General features: G+C 31.8%; 2 protein-coding genes across 3 annotated transcripts in view; both read left to right on the forward strand.

Annotated features, from left to right (window-relative positions):
• The window catches only part of LOC106105502 (SH3 domain-containing RING finger protein 3-like), a 36,061-nt gene extending 33,363 nt beyond the window's left edge, over positions 1-2,698 (forward strand). For both annotated transcript variants that reach the window (XM_013285850.1, XM_013285852.1), the window contains one exon: positions 560-2,698. In XM_013285850.1, the coding sequence (XP_013141304.1) occupies positions 560-737 (178 nt within the window). In that variant the 3' untranslated portion in view covers positions 738-2,698. The remainder of the gene's footprint in view (positions 1-559) is intronic.
• Positions 2,699-13,585: 10,887 nt separating this feature from the next.
• On the forward strand, positions 13,586-14,708 carry LOC106105417. Its single transcript, XM_013285711.1, has one exon. The coding sequence runs from the start codon at positions 14,014-14,016 to the stop codon at positions 14,644-14,646; it is 633 nt and encodes a 210-aa protein (XP_013141165.1). The 5' UTR covers positions 13,586-14,013; the 3' UTR covers positions 14,647-14,708.
• The last annotated feature ends 2,905 nt before the right edge of the window (positions 14,709-17,613 follow it).

The following is a 17,613-nucleotide window of genomic DNA, read 5'->3' on the forward strand; positions in this document are numbered from 1 at the left end:
AGAAAAACTTTATTTTATAGTTCACATTCATGAAATTGTCTACTGCAAATGTCAATTTAATCCATAAATGACAACGAAGCATACCGTGGCAACCTTGCTACCTTAATGTTGTCAACTTGTAGTTTTTGTCCCTTTTATGCTTGAGGTTTTTTCCAAATTGTTTACTCTCTAAGTTTATTAGGGTGAAAATATACAGCCTAAAGAGTGTCGGAAGGGTAGACCTTTTTATTAAAAAAAAAAAAAAAACTAAGCAGTGTGTGTTAGCGCTTTATTATATTAGAATAGTTAACTGTCGTGACTCCGGCCTCGTGACTTCTAGACTATGTTCTACATGAATGCTATATTTCAGCTAAATCCTTTGACCCGTTACGGACATACAAACATCCATCCATCCATCTAAACTCTTTCAATGATAACAGTTTTAACATTTTTAATGTGCAAAAATAGCTTATTGAATATAAAAATCTGCAATTCTAACATTAATGCTTTAGAAACTACAATTTCAAAAGTGTACTCTTTATTTTTGAGTGTAATTATTGTAATTCCTAACTTGTTTCAGATTCCGTTGCATAGCGCCGTACCCGCCCAACTCTGAGTACGAGTTAGAGTTGAAGGTGGACGACATCGTGGTAGTGTCCCGCAAGCGCGGTGACGGCTGGTACAAGGGCACGTTGCAGCGCACGGGACGTACCGGTCTCTTCCCTGCGTCCTTCGTGCAGAGCTGCCCACAGGACTGACGACCCGCCCACAGCCACGCCCTCAGCCACACCCACAGCCACGCCCACAGCACACACTATCATACACTATTCTGAGACTATAACTGTACTATACACGGTTATTTTTTAATTACCACAAAAAGAAACCGGTGAATATACAGTCTTAAGTATTTAGCTCAAAAGTGATAAAGCTACCTAGCTTTTGCCCGCGACTCCGTCAGTACGAATTTAAAAAAAAATCATACAAAGTATATGTTCTACATTTGTACCAAATTTCATCAGGATCCGTTGAGCCGTGCTAGAAATAGCTTTTAATAAACATTCAGTCATCTAAACTTTCTCATTTAAAATATTATAGTAAGATTAACTGATTACAATTTTAAAAATCCTGTAATAACTTGAAATCCTGTAAAAAAAAGAAAATATGTTGTCTATTCTGTTGATTGTAATCAACCAATTTTTTTAATCATTATTTCATTTCAAACTTTATCAGTATTGGCACTAGGTAACGGATTTTATTTCTTCTGTTAATTAAAATGTAATCGTGTACATTCAAGACACTGTAAAATGAGGATCGAACCAAATAGCTGACTTAATCTTACATCGGTACGTACTTTATTTCTTAAAAACGAAACGTATACCGTAGTTACTCGTTTAATGATTTTTATGTCATTTATTTACTGATCTACTGAATAAAATTAAATGCGTTTGTTGATGACAAAATATATCTATTAGTTAGAATTCTCACAACCGCGACTACAGCGCCAAAATGGCGGCAATGGGCACAAATGTCAAGTCTTGTATCCTGTCTATGTAATAGAGATCAGTGAATTTGAGTTTTAAAAACATGTTTTTAAAATTATGAATGCCATGGTCTATCTTTATATTCATAATTTTTGATGACATCGTTGCTTTTGGTCCCTTTTAAAAATTCAATTCACTGAATGAATACGTAGTTGCAATAATGGCTGGCCATTATATTTTCTTTTGACTGAAAAGTAAATGATTTTGTACAAAAGTTTGTCATAAAATGCAATTTACATCACAATGTGTTTGTATATAAGGTAAATAAATGGTATTTTGTAAGTTAGATGCTTAGCAATTAATAACTTAATAACTTTAAACTTGAATGTATTACTTACATGTTAATATGAGAAATTTGTGTTGTATTAAAAAATTTAGTGACAAATGTACGTTTCTCTTGATAGGAAAATAACAGTAACACAAGTGTTATCTGTTGTAGATCAGTGTTGCCATTTTTGTGTACAAAATTATTAAAAAAAACTTTTTTAGATAATGGAAATTATATGTTGATTGTAGTTTTCAAAATTTTTTAAATACGTTCTTTTTGTAAAAAATATTTAACGGTAATTTTTGGTAATTACCAAATTTAACTGAGGGCCAATGCATGTCCAGTGTGCGAAGTAAATGTATTTTTATAGAGATAGAAATATTGCAAAATACCTTACAACTTTTACTCAAAACAATATAATTTCCGGTAAAAAATACTCCGCACACTAAAATCTCATGATTAAATTATATTTATTATCAATTGGATAAAAAAATATTAACAATACGAAATAATAACTATGTAAATACTTCATAGAATTAGAGTGACCATAGTTTACAATTTTTATGGGGCCGTAGACCATCAGTTAGCAATAAAATAGCAAATATAAAGATATTTTTATCGAAACTCAAACAATGAAAGCAACTGCCTTATTACATACCTTACGGCTGGATTAGATGTATAGTTTAATAGGAATTTTTCTTACCATTTGATAAATACTACTAGAGGTTGCGTAGACATAGATATTTGTCTTTATCTTTCTTCTAAAAATTATAAGATGTGAGAAAGAGATAGCAAGTTTTTTAATTGAAATGATATTAAATTGTTAGAAAAAAAAATGTTGACAACACCTCTAGTAGTAGCTCCGTTTAATTACTAAGATTAAGAGATATTTTTAAACAATTTTAGATATTCGTGTAATTTAGTGTAGGCGAATGGGTTTTTGTTCGTATAGCCCCCTTTTTAGTATTTTTATGATACCTTTTAGGATCACTACGCTTATTACGTTTAATTTTTTTTTTATATCTAACGACACTGCCATATTAATCTTTTGTCGGTAACTTTTAGTAGGTTAGTAACATTTTGACAGGTTCATTTTCATAGCAGTTTTTAAACTTAAATATCTCTTTTAGATTAATTTAGGGTAAATTTACAGTTAGATGTATTTTCAAGTTGTATTTTTCCTCTGAAAATTTTACAACTGAAATTTTAAGAAAAAAAAACTGAATTAAAGACTGTGTGTTTGTGTTTTTATGGTTTGTAAAATTATACTTAATTTTAACCTTAAATAATCCCTGCTAAAATAAAATATAATATTCTATTTATGTATAATGTAGTAAATAAAAGTAACTTATTGAATGATATTACTGGCTGGCACAAGAAATTAAAAAAAGATCTGTTATAATTTTTAAAAGGTATTTTTATTTTTTTAACTGACTCATATAAAAGTGTAGCTAATTATAACCACAATGTACAGACTAAAAATAAAAAAAAACCGCTCAAGGATATTTCAAAATCATTTTGTAAATTATTAATTAAGTGTAAAATATGTCTTCTGTTTATCCTTTTGTACTATTTATTGTTTTTTTTTATAGATTTTTTTACCTAATGAAAAGGTTTAAAAAGAACTGATTTGTTTGGTATTTATTTATTTGGTCCTATTTTTAAAATTAGCTTTCGCGTTATTGTGCTTTTACTATTAAGTTTTCCAGCTACTTTTAATATATTTGATGTTTATAAGTCAAATGATTTTTAAATTTTTTATTACTTCTTTGTTTTATCCTTGTAAAAATCCGCGTTTTTAAAAGATATGCATGACGATATTTTCTGTGGGTAGTTGCAGAATTAATATTGTAGGGTAGTTGGATTTTATATGAAATAGCGTTGTTTTCTTCGAATTTGTTTGTATGATATGTTCACATGTATTTATAAGGGAAACCATATCGCAAAGTTGATAGGTAACTTTGAAGAGAAATAAACGATTCTTCTTAAATTAACGTTTTTTATTTTTCCACTTTGATCATGTCATTACTTATCTTCTATTAAAATGTGTGAAATAAGAAATCAACTTTTAACTAGTAAATATATTCAGATAAACATAAAACCATAACAAATACAATCTTGAATCTTGATTTTAAAAAATTAGCTACAAGAAACGTGCTTAGCAAAAGTTAATAAGTGTTAATTGAGTAACCTGCCATCTAGTGACACAAACGTGAAAATATAGTTGCGTTTTACGTAAATAGATGGCGGTATTAAATTGCACTTAAGTGCAACTGCAATTTAAACTCTGTTTCCACAAATATATTGTGTTCCTTTTCATTCGCTTTAAAGATGAGAGGGATAACATGTTTTACGAGGATATTTGCAGTGGAAACGCTAATTCTGTATAGTAAGAGATGAGGCATCAAAGGGCGTCAGCAACACATCTCCTGTTTCCTTTCCTCGTGCAACAACCTCACTAAAATCGATAATATATTTACCTATAAAGCATACGAACTAGAGTCTACATAATAGAATCACTAATAACAATGTAAGGCTTTCTGGACAATATTAGGTTGCCTTACAATTGCAACTTTAAAAGAAAACCCCTTTCTGGCAACTACTATCCAAGATCCATTTTCCTCCCACACCGTTTTACAGGACAAAGTATTTAAAATTGGAACAATACTCTCCCACTTGCATTCAGAATATAATGTCTGGTTTATGGGTTGTTCGAAAGACAAATTAGGTCGAGACCTAAACCAGTCTAAAACCTTTATCTATATAATTTAAAAGTAAACTGAACGTTAGAACTTTCAGATTAAAATAGTATGGAACCTAAATTTATAATTACCTAAATAAGTGTATTAAAAAAAAATAAAAAAGCGAATGACAATAGCTGTGGAAAATTTACTCGCATAAACAATGGGTGAGTTTGTTTTTAATAAATCCTTTCACTTATAAATTCAATATAACCTGTTGGTAACCTGTAAATTATAGACCGCCATTTTGATTGTCCATTGTTATGTCCTAAACTTTCACTCTTCGATTTAGCGTCGTAATTATTTGACAATGAAAATTGTGATTACTTTCGAACAAAACCTGTGTGGGTCGGAAGCACAAAAAATATTTATAAACAATTGTAAGCGTCACCTACGCATTTCTCGAATTTTGAGCAATTATTTTTATTTGATGGCTGGCTTAAAAGGAGGTAAGTGAAATAAAATTTAATAATAAATTAAGTATTGAAATAAGACACATATTCACCTGAATATACTTTCGTATATAAATTTGTTTGTATTGACTGAAGTCAACTAAAAATACAATCTTAAAATAATTTCTACCATTTATCTCAAATCGTGTTCATAAAAGTTTGTAATTAAGAAAGTTAGTGTTTTATATGGGTTTTCTCAAATGTCGTGGTACGCCTAAACTTATAATAAGGCTGCCCACGAAAATGTAAATTGAACTCACAGCCCACGCGAGTTAAAGGTCATGTCTTATGGCAGCCACAATACCGTTTCCCTCCAGTATTCCAAGCTATTTCTATTCCAGAAAGTTCTCTTTTTATAATCATCGAGAATATGTTACACAAATTGAAATCCTTCGCCTTAGTAAAGCCAGTTCAAATGTATACTAGACTTTAGATTTTGACAAATGAAAACTTATTACTCTCATTGAAATATTTTTATAATATCATCCGCATGCTTTTAACTTAACAAACGTCGGCATCGTACAAAATTAATTAAATACAGTATATATAAAAAAACTACTATCTTCTTCACGTGACTCCGCCTACGCGGAATTAAATATTTCTTGTAGCCTATGTTACTCAGTAATTTCTTCTTTCTTCAGCTTTCTAATAGCATTTTTTTTTTAATCTGGACAGTATTTCACAATAAACTTTGGCCTTTGGTCTTCTAAACTACGTTCTTCACCTATGTCAAACGTCGAGATCCGAGCCGTTCTGGAGATTCGTAGTAACAAACATCCATCTATCCAAACTTTCGCATATTAGTACGGTGGAGTAAGTTTACGTCATTTGATGCAAGATTTTATTTGCGTTATCAACCGTAACAGAAACGATATACGATGGTCTCAAAGTAGAAAATATAAGGTAAAAAGTATATATTTAGTTAATACGTCGATTGGAATGTTTATAACTTAGTTGTAACTTTATTTATTGTTTCCGGTGTGTTATAACTCTAAGTTTACACTTAAAAATTATATAACTCTAAACTTATGTGATATGTAAACTACACACGGATTAAATTGCGCAAAAAAACTGCCAAACTTGAAATACTTGTTAACTTAGCAGGTTGGTAACCGTGCGTTCCGTTTTGGTGTCTTGTAATCTATTTTAATTGCTTTCAAATTTGCAATTAAAAACACTTACTTTTAACTTATTTTTTTGTACCAAAGTTTTATCGTGTTGAGTAATATTTACAATGTATTCACGTAATCTTCAGATATTAAGAAATTGAAATAGTAACTATAGTTAGATAAAAATAACTGGAGAGTTCTAAGAAAAAAACAAAATATCTTAATATTCTTCTGAAATTTATTTCAGAGTTTGTCTTAACATTACTGTGGATTTTTTCTATACAAAGGTATAGAAAAAATATATAGAAAAAATCCACACTAAGCGACTGGCTGGAAAGGCCATGTAATTACGCATTTAACTAAAAAATATATATTATTTATTTTTTATTTTCTAGGAATATTTTCCGATATATTAAATATGGTTATGATGTTGCCGGCCATTTTGAATATGGGCCATTTTGTACGGGCTGATGAATATCGTTGATGTCACGTACGTGCGCGGTCACGTGACACGTGCATAACACACGTGCATTGAACAATACCGGAGAATATGTTTGTAGCGTTACATACAAAACGTGAAAATATTACCGTGAAATTTAATTGCAATAAAGCACTTAACAACAGTATTATCAATAAATATAACTTTTCGTCCCGTACTCAGGCTTCTACAAGGGCGTCGTCAGGGAGAGGCAGCCGCCCATATCTATGTCATACGAGCTGTCGCCCGCTTCGTTCTTCTTCGTTAGCACAATAAGAACCACCCTTTACGCCATTTTAACAGCGCGGAATTTTAAAAAAGGTAAGCTATAATATGCCCATCTATGTCAGCTACCCTCCAGTGAAAGTTCGGAGATTACCCGGAACAAACGCGGTTTGCGGACAGATAGAAAGACAGACAAAAACTTGTGTAATGCATTTTTTGTTATCAGCAAAGCAAATTTCTTTTAATATTACAAGCAGACACTCCAATTTTATTATATGTATAGATTAAACGCTGTTATACATGTTTGTTAATAATCCGAGATGATGTTGACAAGGGATCCTGAATAATCAGCTTAGAGACAGCCTGTTTACTCTCCGTAAGCCATTAACGTCACCTTCGGTATTGACGCAAACAAATTATTACAATTCAATGCGTTCGCATTAAACGATGCAAAACGATTCGTTCGACATAGTCATGCGAAAAAGTAATGTTAACGGACATGTCTATTTGAAATCTAAACGTTTACACCTACATTGTATGTAATTTTTGCGTATTTGTCGGCGCGGAATTAAATAAAATTTTATAGCCAAATGTCACTTTACTCTCACTCTTTCTCATAGCAAAATACTACTTTTGAAATCTATAGACTACTTTTAGAGTTTATTCGTTACGCACAAAAATATTAATCTTTCCTCTTTATATAATAATATTACTAGACCAGCTTTAGCGCCGTTATGACCGATTTTTTTTAATGTTAAATTTATCTACGTTTTTAAACATTCCAATGATTATTTAATTCTGTTTTAATTAAACAAGATTCTCGATACGCTCCAAATCATTTACGTCGGTTAACACGTTATCATATAACGTTTATGTATACCCTGTTATTAAGGCGGAAACACAAGCCAGTAGAATTAAGTAGAAGCTGGCATGTTAGATATAGCACGATACTGTCGCCACGCTTAAACACAGTAAAATGTTCACGAGTAAAAGATGCCAGTGATAAGCTTCCTTTTGTTTCCTTCCACATTTCTTATACCCGTAGCTGTCATAAAATTAAATTTCGGGCTAGCTTCATTCATACCAGTAACCTTTACACACGCCTGTAGTTGGCACTTGCTAGTATATTATATGTAAATGTGCCAGCTAGCATGTGTGTTCCCACCCTTATATGAACCAAGCCAAGAACACATAACGCAGTATCCATTCGTTTTGAATACACCTGCATTATTAAGCGCTACAAATCGTTACTTGCGCGCTCTTTCTTTTTAACGGGAATGTGAGGGACAACACCTTTGAATACATACAGCAGTGGAAACTTACTGTAACGTTACATAGCAATAGAGTTAAGTGCAAATCGATTATAGCATACATAAACTGTGTCAACTTTGTTTATTCGCTTCTTGTCGGCGTATGTTGTGAACACGAATGTTTTACGCAATCGAGTTTTTGCATTTGTACGTAATACGTCTGTACTCTCACTTGTAATTGATAATGGTTTATACCACGGTTTAGTTTTTTACTTAGACGGAGTGAACTTTAATGTCAAAATAACAAAATAGAATACGGAAATAGTAGAATACGAAAATAGTGTACCGATTTTGAAGATGACAGTGTTATAACTTTATTTTTATAAATAATGTTTTTTATACCGAAGGATATTAAACAGGTGTTTGTAAATATTTGAATTTCCGTTTAAACCTTTGTCCTTCGAGGTCAATGTCCCCCGTGAATCATGCGCATAAGCTGTTCTTTTCGTTTTAAAATTCCACACACTTTAGACATAATGAAAATAAAAAAAGCGCTTGGCGATTACTTTAAGTTAAGGGTGACTACGCCGTTGTTACCCACGCTAGTCCATTGCGGGTTGACTTCACATATCTTTGCAATTTCTTCACAGATTTATGCAGATTGCATCACGAAGTTGAACGTACAAAACTACAATTTGTTAATTCGATATTTTAGTAGAAAAAAAAGGGACCAGATGTATTCATATTTATCGCTTTTAATATAAAAGGATCCTTCGAAGGATTCTTGACATGTTTTCACTTAATTTTATGTTGTTTAAATTTCTTTAAATGTAATTTGAATAACAAAAAAGACTGAATTAAAAGGTATGTCTAGACTAGTTATTAAATATTTTATGACTTGTCTAGACAAAAGATGAAGTTTGAAATTAAATATACTTTTTAATAGAATACGTATTACGTTCAAAAGAAAGACGATATAACTAGTCTACTCTCGTAGAAAACTTTCATAGCTTTATCTAAACAGATTTGTAATTAAATGTACGCTGTTTCATTAATTATTAAGCTTTTTAATATTAATAACTTCGGAAAATTAGTAAAGTAGATTTTGAGGTTATTAGGTACAAACAAATCTTTGCTCTTTTTTTAGCTTATCGTAGTTATAATAGCATATTATTGTATTATCTGTGGTATCATGGATTCTTTATGCCAACACCCGTACAAAAATGTTGTCTACATTTTTTTATGAAATCCAATCCATATGTTCCGAGTTATCGCCGGAACGGCTGAACCGATTTCGATGGGACTTTCGCTAGAGGATTAGCTGATGTAACTGTCAATATTATAGTCTACTGTTTGTTTAATTCTGCACTAACGGAGTCGAAGGTTATCACTAGTATGTTGTACATTTAGCATCACGGTATTCCATAGATCACAAGGCCACCAACTTTATGTATACACCTTTTTTATCACTTTTGGACAAAAACTAAGATTGTATTTTAGCAACAACCTTGCGAAGGTCGCCGCTATATCGCATATTAAATACAGACAGACGTCTGTCTGTTCACATATATTAAAGAAAACCAGTTTTATTTATTGATTATGTTGTTTTTGTTAGGTATGCTTAATAAATTTTAATGTAAATAAAATTAAAATGCAGTTTACAGTTGATATAAACATAGCTACTACAATTTTTCCGAAAATCTCAATGTTAGTTTCCCGACAACTAAACTGGTTTCCAAAATGAAGAGTCCCGTGGGCTAAAAAAACTAGTATATGTTTAAAACAAAATCTAATACCGTATAAAATACCAAATTGTCGTGATTAGTAATTACAGACGTTTTACGCCTAAAGTTTAATCTTACTCATCTTATTAATATTATAAATGCGAAAGTTTAGATGGATGAATGTTTGTTAGAGTTTGTAGCCTGAACGGCAGCACCGATCTGGATGAAATTTGGCATAGATGTAGAGCATAGTCTGGAAGAACACGTGGACTACTTTAGTTTTGCTAAAGCTAGTGCGTAATAAATTATTTGACATTTACTTTGCGAACGTAATCTGGAAATGTCAAATGTACCATAACAATATATTTTGTTCTACTAAAATCTTTCACTATTATGCTAATTTTATATTTTATAGCCTATAGAAGTTTTCAATTTGTTTTGTCTTCGTATTAATGGGAATTCTTTGCTATTTAGCTTTTAAAGTTGTAGACAACTAACAGATATTATTTATCCACTTCACTAGTGTTGCCATTTTTGTTTATTTAATTTTATTATCTCCAATTAATAAGATTAACGTTTCACGATAGACATAAAGCTGGTACATTCTCTTGTCAACCTTGAACATAAAATGGTGAGGACACGCGTCTTTGTGTCAGACTGTTTCATAAAATGCGTTACTCTTCCAAGTCTCGTTTTAAATTAACATGAGTACCGATAGACAGGCAACTTGTTCATTTATGAATATGAGTAAGTATTTAGGTTGGCTGATAAAATACAAAAACTTCTCAGTTCGCATATCCACTGCGTATAACGTTAATAATGGTTTTATTATACTGTCGACCCCATGACCGTCGCCGGCGTGACGACGACCTTTGTAAAGGTCAGATGTACCCGCTGTGACCCCCTGTATTCGTTGTCTAGACTGTCTAAACCAAACGCGTAAATGCTGAATAATATTGATTCATTTTACTATTACATTTATCTTGGAAATTTATAGAAGATTTAATCTATTTTTGGTTTAACAATTGTCTAATACGCATTTCTTCAAATCACATCCTTCCTTGATCGATTCCTTGGTATCTTAGACCTTCTAAGTCCAATAATCTAGATCAGATCCTAAGCCCATCTTATGGGGTACATTGTGTAGGAAAATATAAAAATATAGTGCTTCGTTATCTCATTCATTGGTAATTGTTAAAATTCGCTAAGATTTTGTGACTAGCTCTAAGTACTAAGTAGTAAGGTTGCGTTATGTCGGAATTAACAATTTTCATCCGCCCGATAAAACCTCCGGTAAAGTGAATGCAAAACCGATTCCATCCGAACCTGCACGAAGTTGACTTCGGGTCACAACGCACTCGGTATGAAACAGGGTAACAGGGGATTGACTTCATTTTACTTCAGTTCAGTTCAGACGCCGAGGGGAGAGGACGTGTTACCGACGTACGCGCTGTGATGCGAGCTTGTGAAAATCAAAACAGGGAAATGCCGACCGACGTTATGCCTAATTGCCGCGCGGAGCAGTTCAGTAGATACAAGAAGACTTGTGATGCTGAAGTGAAGTCCGGCTTCCTAGTTTTATTGGGGCCGGGCGGCTTGCGGCAGGACGTTCGAGTGGTTGTGTACAGAACATCGCTGGAGCACTTCGCTGTTATATACCCGAGGAAGCGATTATCGAAGCCTATCGGAGTAGTTAACTTGAGGAACACAACAGTGGAGCGCGTGGCATCAGACAACGGCTTCTTTGTCAGACAGAAGGGCTATGATAACGCCATATCCGCGAAGTTTCTTTGCTCCGAACGCGATATTGACGCCTGGTTGTCAGCTTTTACTTCAAATACATCACCAAATTGTCACCATCACGCCAGTTTACCGGTTTTAGTTGAAGCCGAAGAGAGTTAAACTAGTTAACCGATAATATCGGTTTTTGTTTTCGGTGATCGAATCCCCCTCGGGGAGTGTATTTGTGAATCTCAATTCGAGGTTGTTTATTTTGCAATGGGATGTGAAAAAGTGAAAGCCATGATTTTTTGCGAGCGCATGAAAGTGTTGTTTTTATTCGATATTATAGATGCGTAATGAAAGAGTTTGTGCTCTAATTTGTAATGTTACCATATAAACATAACATTTGAATGAATGTACCTTTTGAGATGTTTTTTGTATAACTTTACCGTTACTTAATTAATTTCGTGATATTCATAAGTCTAATTTTGTAAATTGGATGTAAAAATGGGTCAACAAATATTATTACAAATTGTGTTCAAATAATGAAAAAACGCGATGTCTCGTCCGCTCAAAGGCCTAATTATGCTTCCTAATACATATTTGTATGCATTTTAACCGATTGTGTAAAGAATGTTGTTTTAAAAACACCTCCGTGACTAGTTCTCAAGGTCTATTTGTAAACAAAACCTAGCAACACTCACATTAATATTTATAAAACTACGATATTACATTAGTATTGCACAAAGCATTAATGTACAATAAATTATATTTAACAATAGTTATAACTTGGAAAAAAATAATTATATATTTACAAAAACAAATCTAATTAAATCTTGTAATAAACGTTACGTCTCTAAAATTGTTATTTAAAAAAAAAAGTTTTTCTATTCTTTGTAACCGGTTATTCTTTGCCAGTGTTTTGTTTTATTTATATTTTGCCGTTATATATTGATCGAATAACAATTTGGACGAGAAATTGCTGGTTTTTTAAAATTTGGACTTGCCAACATAAAAAAATCTGCCCATTTCTATTTGTATTTTTAGGAAATTAAATTCTTGTCATTTGAGGTAAAGTTATTTGGAATTTTCTATTAGCATTTAAATTATAATTGTGATAATCTTATATTTTTATGTATACAGTATCGTTGACTGAATTTTTCGAAGTCAAAAATATTTCCTTGACTTTAGGAATGGTTATGAGCTATGAGCTTATCTTTGATGGATGTGAAAACAATTTAATCCTAATTGTGAATATATGGAAAACTTTAGATTTTTTAATTAAAGATACGACTTGGTATCGTATTGTGATGTATTTAGATGAAAGAAGTATACAATTCTTAAAAAAATATTAACTTTTCGTTGTTAAAACTTAGCAACGTTGCAATTAACACAGCATAGTGTAAAAAAATGTTACTGTTTTATTTAGGTTTCAAGAACTAGCATATTGTAAACAAAAAAAAAACGTTTGCTAAGAAAAGTCAAAATTAATCTATATTTATGAATTAAAAATAATTAAAAAAAAATCGACTGACCGAGGCTGTAATAGATTACCTATGACAACCGGGGAATATGACTTCAGTTTTAGGCTGTCTCAATTGAATTAACATACATAAAAAACTTACAAACGCGCGAAAATTCTGTCGATGCGTAATAATAAAACGGTAATTTCTTTCCCAACACTAACCTTATCTGTCAAACGATTTTTTTTTATATTTCAAAGGGTGTGCGTTAGGTATACAATGCCCTGAACAAATATGTTATCTAAATTTTCTTAAAAATCTAAAGTTTCTTAAGAAATATTGTAGTGTTAGGTAATCTTAGTTTGATTTAAGACTTGTATCTGTGGGAACATGGAACGTTTTTGCTTAAACTAAATGTTTAAATTAAAAAAGTATGTAGTTCGTACCTATTGGACATTTCATAATTTCGTAATTCAATAAACATTTTCTTGTTAGAACAACATTTGGTCTGATCTCAAAATACTTATAACCTATGTATTCGGTTACAAATAAAATGTAAGATTTGAAAATTACAATGTTTTTTTTTTGCTAATATGTAATTATTGTGTGAAATTTAGTCCTCTCAACATAAACAGCAGCAAAAAAAAATCAGGGGGTATATAGCCTTTTTTCTAACTTTCTCTTAGCTTTTATTTTCTAAGAACGGAAGGAAAAGACAAAAACCACCTGTATAAATATGTATTTTTCTGTGGGTTCTTGTCCAGCTGCGTTTTTTCCTTGTAATCTCATAAACATTTGCATTGATTTGAAGGGTTTTTTACTGGAAGGTGCAATAATTTTAGACTGTTTTTTTTCCCGCTGACGATGTTGCGGCTAGCCTATAGTTTCCGAAAGTATTGCATATTCTTTCACCACGACCATTTAACGTTTCGAGATAGTAATTTTTATTATACTATTACGATAACAATTAGCGAGATATCCACACCAATAGCCAAATAACACGTCATTCTACGTTAACGATCAATTTAAATGCAACATTTCAATTCCAACATTTCACTAGCATGAGGATTTTAAGAAAGAAAAGTGTGCCCAGCAACAGAATAAAAATGAATCAAAACACTAATTTCGTAACGGTCATGATGTTTTTGACATTCATCTCAGTGTTCTATCTTGTTGTAACGTTTAAACCTTTGACGAAAGAGGAACATATTGAAAAAATAAATAAAATGGACAGTGAAGTGGAACCATTTAGAAGAAACATATCGGAATGCGCCCGTCAAGTTAAAGCGGGAAAGGGCGACGTTGAAAATTTCTTAAAAAGAATACCACAAGCAACAATGGAAGGCAAATGTTTTGTAGCGTGTATTCTGAAACGTAATTCTATTATAAAAAAGAATAAAATAGACCACAATTCTCTTTTAGAAGCTAATAAAGCTGTTTATGGTGAAGATAGAGAGGTTATGACAAGATTAAAAGCGGCGATAGTTGAATGTAATAGAGCGGTAGAAGGTATTTTCGAGATCTGTGAATATGCGTCAGTTTTTAATGATTGTATGCATATTAAGATGGAACATATATTAGACAAACTAACTATGGAGAGAAGAATGGAAGCGTTGGGACAAATGAGCAATAGCCCGGATGAATGGACTGACGAGGAAGATGAAATGTTAAAATTGGTGAAAGACGAACTTTAGTGTTGCTGATTGAAAATTATAATTAAAATGATATACAATACTAAAGAATAAAAGAAAAATCGTGTGCGTCGCTTTTTTTTGCTTATTGTTTTGTCAGTGTTCGTCTACTTTCGTGAAAGTCTGTGGAAACGATAAAATTTTTACACATTGATTTTTTATTTTAATTAAGGATGGTTTGAAAGCAAAAACTAATATATTTTTTTAGTTTATTTAATAGTAGTGGTTAATATATGTTTTACACATAGAAACATTTAAATACGACAAAGTTGAATGAGATTTTTTTTTTTAAAATGGAATGAATGTTTTCATGAAAAGTTAAACTTTGATTAAAACGGATTATGAATATTCATACTTCCCTAAAGATGTATACATCAAGATATAAGATTATAAATTCATGATAAATATAAGAAAAAGTCGCGTCAAAAACACATTTTCATAAAAAAGATTAAAACATTTTTTTTAAATCTAAACATACTGTAGATTAAAAATTAATATAAAATATTATTCTTATAAAATAAATTTACAAAAATAATAAAGTCTTATAATAGGTAAAATTATATTTTACAAAGATTTAAATTAATATTGTCGCAACGCGCATATTTATAGGATAGAGATAGAGCCAGCTAGACTGGATACTACGTAGATAATATAGTGGATTCAATTTATTGATTCACACTTCCTTGGGGTTGATCTTGTGCGTATTCAATGCTCTTCAACTCCAGTTGTTTGCAGCAAGCGCTGCCGGGGGTGAGATCGGTCATGTTGAAATCACCCTCATCAAACCCTTCGTTCAGCATGAACTCAGCGAAACACTTCTGGAACTCAACCAGTCTACTCTGCGAATGCTGGTCAAGTGACACAGAAGCAAAGGCCGCGCACAGCTGGTCATCCGTCGACATTTTCTCAGCATCCTTGATCCTGTCTTCGGCGTACTCAGGAACGCAGTGGCATTCTCTTATAATCTTCTTCTTGTAGAAGCACACCCTCCACTTCTGGGTCTCCCGATCAAACTTCTTGATGCAAACGATCCTCAGGATGACGTAGTCCAAGTCATCTCTAGCGACCACAGCGCTAGATCCTCCGTTCTCAAATCGGTTGGGAGGATACTTCTTGCGGAGATTTTCACATCGCGTTATCCCGCCCAGTTGATATTCATCCACAGTGAGTTCGTAAATCGCTTGTTTTATAACAGCAGAATAACAATCACGACGAATCGCCATGGTTTTGAAGTTAATTCACAATTTTATGTTAATATACGTGACGATGAAAACGGTCCGAATGCGAGAGGCGTTTCCCCTAAAGTGTGATTATTGATTTTGTCTGGCGAGAATGTTGCTACCCCTTGGCGTCATGTATTTTCCCGCTAACATGTCGCTTGTCTTTGGTTTGTTTAAAATCGAATAGTTAATTTTCAATAAGACTTTCAGTACCCCCTTTTAATCTTTAGATTTGTAAATGATTTATGGTAATATGAAATAAATAAAGGTAACATGAGTCGTAACGGCGTTGGTTTATATTGATTTTTCCAAAGGGTTTGTTCCTATTCGCACAGATCAGCAAGTAGACGAGGGTTCTCTGGGTTATAGAAAAATGTTTTTTCTCTCTGTCATATTAATAGAGTGTGATAAGGATGACAATGCACTAAGCAGGCTTTTTCCATTTAAGGACCCGCCATTAGACTTACTTCTAATTAAAATATTCACTTTTAATAAAGTTTGCATGGTTGTTTTATCCGATTTCGATATTTAGCATAAACATATGTAGAGAGGAGAAAACATAGGCTACTTATTAAGTTTTTTTAATCCGCGCGGATGTACACGGAGTCGCGAGCAAAAGCTAGTAATAAAAAACCTGAACGGTTGGATGGATGGATATTACGTATCTCCAGTACAGTTAAATTGATTTCGATAATTTGGCATAGATGTAAAACTTAGTCTTGAAATCACAGGATACTAACTTTTTTCTTTAATTTGGATGACGGTGTCGCGGGCGACAGCTAGTATTATTAAATTATAAGAAAATATTTTATTAACTAAATAGTTTTACAAAAAAAAAACTAAAATATGGTGACTTTCATTTTTTTATGTTTTTAAGTTGCATTTATTTAGAAGGGTTTTATATATTACCCACCTTATTTCATATGTTTTAATAATAATTCCAAATTAGCTGCCTAGCACTAAATACAATATTTGTTTCATGTAAATAAAACGAGATAATTCTAATACTCAAAAAGTTATAAGGTAATTAAAACGCATATTTTGTTACAAAATTGTAATAGTAATTTAATAGGAAAATTTCGTATCAAATTATTATTTATATTTTACATAATATCTTATATTTGTTACCTCGATAACAAAAATTATGGTACAAATTACTGTATTTTATTAAATATACATAAACTGACGTTAAATTACATATACAAATGTTTATTACATTACAGTTTTTCAAGTCACTTTTATATGAACACTATTGCTATCTCTGTCTTATCCAAATAAAGAACAGGGCTGGCAATAATTTTAAAATAATTGTTACAAGTGAAGATTCATCCTAAAATGTTTTTTCCAACAAGAGATTGATACATACATTGAACAAAATAGAAGATACATTATAATTTAAAAATCCGTAAAATGGATTTTTCTACTAGATTGGTAGGATTATCCTACCAAAAAAATCATAAATATACACTTTTTTAATATACATTATTTCGGTATTCAACAAGACAAACATTTAACACCAAGTTAAATGTATATCTACATACATTTTGTAGTAAATGTATACAAACCAGATATAGAAATATAATTTCCAATTATTTTATTACATTAATAACTAATAACATACAATCTTCATGCTAATCATCGCAATATATAATCAAACGAAAATCAAAGAAAAAAAACAAAAAATCACTTATTCTGCATTCACCTTAACACTTGTTGTCACTTTCACTTGAAGTCACTTTGTTATATTTAC

The sequence above is a fragment of the Papilio polytes genome, unplaced genomic scaffold, assembly GCF_000836215.1.
Source record: "Papilio polytes unplaced genomic scaffold, Ppol_1.0 DF822845.1, whole genome shotgun sequence".
NCBI lineage: Eukaryota > Metazoa > Arthropoda > Insecta > Lepidoptera > Papilionidae > Papilio > Papilio polytes.

Excerpts from the sequence above, each read along its gene's own strand:
- LOC106105417 (XM_013285711.1), top strand. The coding sequence starts at position 14,014 with ATGAGGATTTTAAGAAAGAAAAGTGTGCCCAGCAACAGAATAAAAATG.